Raw genomic sequence first — 8,900 nt, 5'->3', positions numbered from 1 at the left:
AGTACACACATAAAGTACATAAACATTTTTATTTTGAATCAATTAATCGCGACTAATCATTTTGCAACTCTGAAAACCACAAGTACCATAACAGACATGTGTGTTATATCTTTCTCAATTAGATGGCTTTGTGAGAAAAGATAAGATTATTGCTAAACAATGACCTAAACTTGAGCATTTTTAATATTGTATGGCGTATGGTATGGTGGATTTGCAGACAATATATAATACAATATAGAAAACAAGTCATGATATTTTTAGAGTGCTTTTTGTCATTTTTTTTTAACCTTGACAGTCCCTGCTCAGCATTCACTTTAATTACATGGATAAGAGCAGCTTGGACATTCTGCTAAACATCTCCTTTGTTGATTTGGAGCAACATAATAGTGAGTAAATGATTCATTTTTGAACAAATTATCCTCTTAAAGAGTGATTTCATCACTAAACATCATTTCATCAGACTGTCCTTTCTATCTCAGTGTTGTGAAGATCAGTGGAGGATTGCATCAGACGCTCTGCGTCTCTGCTCAGCACGCTCACACACGGGTGTCCTCTCAAGTAGAAGCGAAGTGGTTTGGTTGCCCATTCGCCATGAGACTCGACTCCAATCCTGGCCGCCGACACCACTTCTCCAGCGCTGACAGTTTCTCGTTCTGGGTCCCTCTCAAGCCACACCTCGGTATCAGTGGCCAGATCCCTGCGGTCGAAGCAGCGCTGTATATCTAGTGCTTGGCACAACTTAGACGGGCCATTGCAGAGCTCTTTCTCCTTAAGGATTTTGGCTCCCGCCTTGCGTTTGGCTGCTCGCAGGCCCCTCATGACGTCCTGACCGCTCAGAGGCTCCAGTGAGCGCAAAAGCACTGCCGCCCCCTCTCCTGCACACACATATAGTAGAGTAGTTAGCAAGGCTCCATGCCGTCTCCTTCCTGTTGGCTTGTGTCTGTGTTCGTACGCTCCAACCTTTCTCTAGGTTTATGTAATGTGCCAAATTGACCTATAATGAGAAACAGTTGGAGGGAAGCAAAGCAGCAGCAAAACAAAACACTTGTTTCTCGCATAACTAGCGGTGAGGGATCTGTGGTTACAGCCTTCCGGCTCCACGCGCTATTCCTAAGTGCGTGTGGTCAATTACAGTAGTTTTTGGAGCCTCACCTTGGCTGGAGACGTTCATGCAGAGGTAGATGCCGTAGATGGGATAGACGTAGATGGTTCCGGGCTTCATGAACATGGCAGTGTTCCTCTCTGTGCGTTTTCCCCCTGCCGAGTGGGACGCCTTGTCCTCCCCGCCCAAATATGCTTCGGTTTCCACAACCCTTCCTCTGAGCTCAGTGCCATCATTTAGTTTCCTCACCAATACCTAATACACACAGAAACCAGACATCACACACTTTCCAGCAGAAACTCCGTACAGGCATCTAGCATCCAGCAGGTGGTGCAAATGTGTCAAAGTATAATGACTGAGAAACATCAGACCACAAATGTTAGTGGTTATTGGTGCTTGCTAATGATATCTCAAATGCTGTTTGAGTCAAGGCGTGCTATTGTTTTTCTAGGCGTTTGGATGTATGATGTTTTTGGCAGTTGAGAAAAAAAGGTTGGTAAGATTTTATGTTGAAAGTCTCTAAGGCTGCATTTATTTGTAATATTATAAATATTATTGCAATTTAAAATAACTGCTTTCTATTTGACTATATTTTAAAATGTAATTTATTACATCAAAGCTGATTTTTAGGCATATTACTCCAGTGTCACATGATCCTTCAGAAATCGTATTCAAATGCCAAAAAACATTTATTATTATTAATGTTGAAAACAGTTGTGCTGCTTAGTATTTTTTGTGAAAATCCTGATAAAACAGGCATTATATACACAAGTGTTTAAATGTTGGAGGTCAGTAAGATTTTGTTTTCCAGTTAAATTTTTAAGGCTGCATTTAAAACAGTAATATTATGAAATATTATTACAATTTAAAAACTTTATTTGAATATATTTTAAAATGTAATTCATTCCTGTGGATGCAAATTTTTTCAGCATCATTACTCCAGTTTCAGTGTCACATGATCCTTCAGAAATCATATTCAAATGACAAAAAAACATTTATGATGATTATTATTAATGTTGAAAACAGTTGAGCTGCTGTTTTTTTGTGTGTGAAAATCCTGATAAACCAGGCAAAAAAAAATTACATACACTAGAGTTTAAATGTTTGGGGTAAGATTTTAGTTTCGAAAGAAGTTTCTAAGGCTGCATTTATTTGATCAAAAACAGGAATAAAATAAAATATGCATATAATATGCAATTTAAAATAACTGTTTTCTATTTTACTATATTTTAAAATCTAATTCATTCCTGTGGTTGCAAAGCTGAATTTTCAGCATCATTACTTCATTTTGATACATGATCCTTCAGAAATCATATTTAAATGTCAAAAAAACATTTATTATTATTATTATTATTATTAATGTTGAAAACAGTTGTGCTGCTCAGTATGTTTGTGAAAATCCTTGGGGTCAGTAAGATTTTTAGTTTCGAAAGACGTTTCTAAGGCTGCATTTACTTGATCATAAAAACAGGAATAATATGAAATATTATTGCAATTTAAAATAATTGTTTTTTATTTTACTATATTTTAAAATCAAATTCATTCCTGTGGTTGCAAAGCTGAATTTTGAGCATCATTACTCCAGTCTTCAGTGTCACATGATCCGTCAGAAATCATATTCAAATGCCAAAATTATTATTATTAATGTTAAAAACAGTTGTGCCACTTAATATTTTTGTGAAAATCCTGATAAAACTGGCAAAAAATGACATACACTATTGGTTAAATGTTTGGGGTCGGTAAGACTTTCCTTTCAAAAGAAGTATCTAAGGATGCATTTATTTGATCACAAAAACAGTAATATTCTGAAATATTATAGCAATTTAAAACAACTATTTTCTATTTGAATATGTTTTCAAATGTAATTTATTCCTGTGGTTGCAAAGCTACATTTTCAGCATCATTACTCCAGTCTTCAGTCTCACATGATCCTTCAGAAATCATATTCAAATGCCAAAATTATTATTATTAATGTTAAAAACAGTTGTGCCACTTAATATTTTTGTGAAAATCCTGATAAAACAGGCAAAAAATGACATACACTATTGGTTAAATGTTTGGGGTTGGTAAGACTTTGTTTTCAAAAGAAGTATCTAAGGATGCATTTATTTGATCACAAAAACAACAATTTATTTGATCATAAAAACAGTAATATTCTGAAATATTATAGCAATTTAAAACAACCATTTTCTATTTGAATATATTAATATATTTGAAAACATGCATTTATTTGAAATAGAAATATTTTGTAACATTATAAATGACTTTACTGTCACCTTTGATCAAATTAATGTGTCCATAAAAGAGGAAATGATGACTGTGTGTCATATAAAATATCAGATAGTTTTGCATACTATTTATTAATTTAAAAAAGTGGTAAAATCTTAAATACTTAAAAAAAAATACATTTTTTTTTTAAATAAAACAATATATACATGACATTTTAAAGTCATTAAATGCAATCTTCAAAACAACAGAGAGTTTCAAAACCATATTAAACCAACATTAAGGCAAACTTTACATTTCTAAGAACTGGTGACAAGTGTTTTAAACTAGACAACCAACCACCCTAGAAACCACTAACGCAATGTGCTAAAACACCTCAGTATACACAAGCATCTTTGCAACAGCTTCAGCACAGGCAAGCACCACTAACATTTATTTAATAAAATAAACAAATATAGATTACCACCCAACATTGTAACCCTCCTATTTTATTTATGGCTTAAATGAACAAGATAAAGCTGTCATATATCTATACAGTAATTACTGGTGTCCCATTATACGAGCAGAACGCCATCCTGGCTCTAAAGTCTTTATTTATTCAAAGTGGGTTCATCTAGTCCACTTCTCCTATAAACGGCTGCTTAAAAGGCGCTAAAAGATGCTACAGGCAGTCGTGCAGGGAGCTTGAGCAAATACGAGGCCGCTGTGAACCGTGTTTGTGTAATGAGCTCAACAGAGTGTGAAAGCCACAAGTGTCACCTTCTCCATGCTGTCTGCAGGCTGTCACGCTGGACGAGTGCTTGGTCACACCAAACAACCTATTATAGGTCAGACCGGATGCCCTTCAAACATGATAATGGCTTTTCATGCTTCTCGTTACACCCTTTCGATTTACACACCGGTAAACTGAAAACAAACAAGGGCATATTTTGTGCTGCTTAACCAAACCTGAAACGGAAACGCCGCACTGTCATTGTAACAGTGAAGCTAATTTTCTGGTAGCCTTCATGTTTTCAGCAGCCTGCTTTCCATTTTAAACCTCATTAAAATGCAAATTAGGCCTTTCTGTGTCCGTTCGAGTCTATTCTGTACTCTGGATTCAAAGGCTTCCTGGGTTTAACTCCGGCATTCAAACATTTCCATGGGGTTAAGCTGTGTTTCACGTGTTCACATACTGAACGAAGCGGTGTAGCACAGCTGATACGCCGTCTACATTCAAAACAGGAAGCCTAGAGGCCAAAGTTATTCACTACTTTATATCTGAAACCAGCACATTAACGCATTTTATAAGCATTACTACAACAATTTTGTGGTATTAAAGAAACATTTTTTTCCATTAAGTCAGTATTGGGCTTTCGAGCACTGACTTTCTTGCCAAGCAGTGAGTATGTGCTTGGGGTGTTACTCATTTCTGGGTGTTACTCATTTCTGGGTGTCGCGTCATGATTTCAACACAACTCCTGTGAATAATTTTTTACAGGCTTTGGGCAATTTTTCAGTGTTTTGACAGTAGATGGATTTAACACTCTTAACCCTTTCCTTCATAGACTAAATGATGAGCATAATATTCAAAATGATGCCATTTTTAACCATTTGACAGTACATTAACTAATAATGTTAAATAACGCTCAAATTATTGCCAGGAAAGGTGCAAAAAAAAAAAAATCACAAACACTTTTTTTAAGGCTTATTAAACTCTGTTTAGTATGTAATCAAATGACATTTTAGAATAAAACATTTTGTTGTTGCATACAGCAAAAAAAAAAAGGATTTTTCTGAAGAACTGCGGGCAGTTTAATTGTTCAGGACAAACAAGGGACTCATGAACCACTATCACTGAACAAAAAAAACAGCTGTGGATCATTCAGGTAACAACACAGTATTAAGAATCAAGGGGATGTAAACTTTTGAACAGGGTAATTTTTATAAATTCAACTATTATTTTATCTTGTGGACTATATGTAAACATCTTTTATGTGAAATATCTTATTCAGGTCGGTACTAAATATAAAATAAAAGTATGATCCCTCTTATTTTGGTAAAATAATTAGCAATTTGCAGATTCTGCAAGGTGTTTGTAACTAAACTAAAAAAAAAAACTAAGAACAATATTTGTTTGTACTAATCTGAATATTATATACTGAATTTTTTATATACTATTAGTGTTTATGAAAGGGATTAAAAAAAAACGAAATTTCTGGCATCATTTACTCAACAAGCCTGTATATATATATATATATATATATATATATATATATATATATATATATATATATATATGTATATAAAAATTTTCGTTCGTAGTATGTTGATACTGTACAAAAAAAAAAAAAAAACATTTGATGGAATCCATTGAGTTACACGTTTTGTTTTTTTCTATTCACCTTATTATGCCCATAAGAGCGGACATATGGATCTGGCTTCTGTTGAAGAATAAAATGGATACTATGGAAGTCAATGGCTACCGTAAACTGTTTGATGACAGAATTATCCCTTTAATATTCTGAATTAGCTATTATTTTTTATATTTTTATTAAAATGTGGGCTTGTGTATTTTTGTGTAATTTTTAAATATACACTTCCAGACAAAAGTTTTTTTTAACAGTAAGATTTCTAATGTTTGTCTCGTCTGCTCACCAATCCTGCATTTATTTGATCCAAAATACAGCAAAACAGTAAAATTTTGAAATATTTTTACTATTTTAAACAACAGTTTATTATTTTAATAGATTTTAAAATGTAATTGATTCCTGTGATTTCTAAGTTAAATTTTTAGCATCATTACTCCAGTCACGTGATCCTTCAGAAATCATTCTAATATTCTGATCTGCTACTCAAAATATATTTATTATAACTGTTAAAAACAGCTAAGTTGAATTTTTCAGGTTTCTTTGATGAATAGAAAGTTCAGAAGAACAGCATTTATCTGAAACATTTTGTAACATTAGAAATGTCTTTTGATCAATTTAAATCATCCTTGCTAAAAAAAAAGTATTAATTTCAATAATATCTTTCTCAAGAAAAAAAATACAGACTCTAAGCATTTGAATAAATGCTATAAGGTTTTTTTTTCTCAGATAAACGGTGATCTTTGGATCTTTCTATTTATCAAAGAATCCTAATAAAAATTACTCAACCGTTTTAAATTTCGACAATATTAATGATTAAAAAAATGTTACTTGAACAGCAAATCCGAAGGATCATTTGACACTGAAAAATACTAAAAAATGTAGCTTTGATCACAGGAATGCATTACAAGTTAAAATATATTCAAATAGAAAGCAGCTACTTTAAATAGTAAAAATATATCATAATATTACAGCTTTTGCTGAATCTTTGGATCAAATTAATGCAGGAATGGTGAGCAGAAGAGAATACTTTAAAAAATAATTAAAAATCTTTTAAAAAAGAAACTTTTGACTGTTCGTTTATGTATATATTTACACATCGTTTTTATTTATTCTTACTTCAGTTCTAGTCTTATTACAGTTTTAGTAATTTCGGTACTTTAACCAAAACTAATAATGATATTTTTAATAGTTTTAGTTATGGCTGACAGTAACAACGCCTGACATTTTGGGAACATTTCTTAACTCAGAAGTAACACATTAAATAGATTTAGAAATTTTAGAATAGAAATTTTCACATTAAACGATTTCCTGAAATCTCCGTCGTCTTACCTTGCCGAGAAAAGCCTTTGCCAGATCAACGCAGGGCTGATTGAAGAAGCTGTAAGTCAGTCTGACAGACTCTTTCATTGAGAAATAAGGGCTGAGATGATGATCCACAGGGGTCGTGTCAGATTGACTCTGAATGAGTCTCTTGAGAGGTTCACCATCAGTCTGATCGCTAGCACATTCTGATTGAGGTAACAATGATTTCTTCCGTTTCCGTGTTGTCATTGTAAATATCACAAAAATATTAGGCTATATATTTTGTCAAAGCATTACCGGTTTGTTTATGGACTTTCTGTCTGTTTCTACACATAATATGCAATGCAAGATGTTTTAAATGCAAAATAAGTCTAAAATGCACGCAATAAGATTACGGTCATACGATCATAAATGTATCATGTCGCTTCAATATTTAGCAAAATTCTACAAACTATTGTTGTTAGTGCAGATTATATTGAATACGTGTAACTGCGATTTTGAGGAAGAAAAACACTTTAAAGAGTGTTATGATTGTCCTCTATTTAGTTGATGTATATTGAAAACGGAGTAGCAGTGGCTAATTCATACTTAAGCTTCAGTTTCAGTAGCCCGGGTTTGTTTATCTTTTGCAAACGCAAAGTATTCTGGGACACTCTCTTAAAGGGCCAGGGACGTGTGTGTGACATTAAAGGTGTAGGACAGCTGGGATGTTGGTTTTCAGTTGTTTTTATTGATCTTGGGTTGAAATAAGGTGCACTACGGTGTAAGTAATTTTCCTTTTTTCTCCACAAGAGTTTTGCATCTTAAGAAATGAGAAGAACTGTTGGAAGTGTTTAAAATAATGTACACTGCTGACACATCCTTGATGTATAGAGCGATATATAGAAGTGCATCAAAATTATATGATGACTGAAGAATACAAACAGTACCAAATTCAACTGAGCTGTGACATGAAAGCTTTTAAAGTGACAGTTCACTCAAAAATGAAACTTCTGTTATTATTTACTCATCTTCATGTCATTTCAAACCCGTAAGATTTTAGTTTACACAATGAAAATAAAATATTTGTAATAAAATCTGGGTGTAATCTTGGCATAAAAGAAAAATCAATAATTTTGACCCATATTTTTGGCTATTGCTACAAATATACCTGTGCTACTTAAGACTGATTTTGTGGTCCAGGGTTTGTGGTATAAGGGTAGCATTACAATTAAAGGTAATTATCAGAAAATTACCTCAAACTCTGTCATTTTACAGAGAAACAGAAACAGCAGAAGCTGATGCTGTTGCATCTTTTTTTTTAAAACAGAATCACTTAGTGCCACTTTAAAAATCTGAAATGTTCCCTTATATTTAACATATATTGCACAGATACTACGCAGCCTTGATCTGACACAAGTAGCAAGTCATTTGTGATTTTTACAAGTTACAAAAATAAGAGTATTCATTGCACAACTGATACCAATATTTTAAGAGGAACTCAAGAGGGCTATTTCCAGTGTACCAGCAGTGTGTACGATGATCTCCAAGTTGCATATTAATAATAACTTAATAAAGAAATAACAATAAACTGATTTTATAACTGGAAATGTTATTGTAAATGAGTTGTGGTTTAGTATATTCATTCTTTAAATATACTTTTCATAATCTCCGTTCCTCAAGAATGCTTGAGATTTGTAAGATCTGGGAGGGAGGGAGTGTTTGTGGTGAGAAAATGCTTAGAAACTACTCATGGAGAACCACACGGGGGATATCAGTGGATCAGATTTTAGCGTTTGGTTTAAGGTTAGATGTAAGGTTAGGCTGTATAACATTATTATCAACCAACCTTTTGCCTCTGGTTTTAGGAAAACCATAATTTGGGCTATGATTGTTTATTATAGGAATGTTCCAGCAGTGATCCAGGAACATTTCTTACT

General features: G+C 33.3%; 1 protein-coding gene across 1 annotated transcript; it reads right to left on the bottom strand.

The window, feature by feature from the left end:
- Window positions 1-10: 10 nt before the first annotated feature.
- mpg (N-methylpurine DNA glycosylase) lies at window positions 11-7,594 on the bottom strand. Its single transcript, XM_073838304.1, has 3 exons — window positions 7,009-7,594; window positions 1,153-1,357; window positions 11-875 (listed from the first exon to the last, which is right to left on the bottom strand). Exons 1-3 carry the CDS (start codon window positions 7,228-7,230, stop codon window positions 457-459), a joined length of 846 nt encoding a protein of 281 aa, XP_073694405.1. The 5' UTR covers window positions 7,231-7,594; the 3' UTR covers window positions 11-456.
- Between the last annotated feature and the right edge of the window lie 1,306 nt (window positions 7,595-8,900).

The sequence above is a fragment of the Garra rufa genome, chromosome 1, assembly GCF_049309525.1.
Source record: "Garra rufa chromosome 1, GarRuf1.0, whole genome shotgun sequence".
In the NCBI taxonomy this organism is placed as follows: domain Eukaryota; kingdom Metazoa; phylum Chordata; class Actinopteri; order Cypriniformes; family Cyprinidae; genus Garra; species Garra rufa.
Note: the sequence above shows the minus strand (reverse complement) of the source record. Positions and strands in the feature narration are given on the sequence as shown.

Excerpts from the sequence above, each read along its gene's own strand:
- mpg (XM_073838304.1), bottom strand. The coding sequence starts at position 7,230 with ATGACAACACGGAAACGGAAGAAATCATTGTTACCTCAATCAGAATGT. Across the intron at positions 1,358-7,008 it reads CAAAGGCTTTTCTCGGCAAG|GTATTGGTGAGGAAACTAAA; the intron begins GTAAGACGACGG and ends TGTGTGTATTAG. Across the intron at positions 876-1,152 it reads CATGAACGTCTCCAGCCAAG|GAGAGGGGGCGGCAGTGCTT; the intron begins GTGAGGCTCCAA and ends ATGTGTGTGCAG.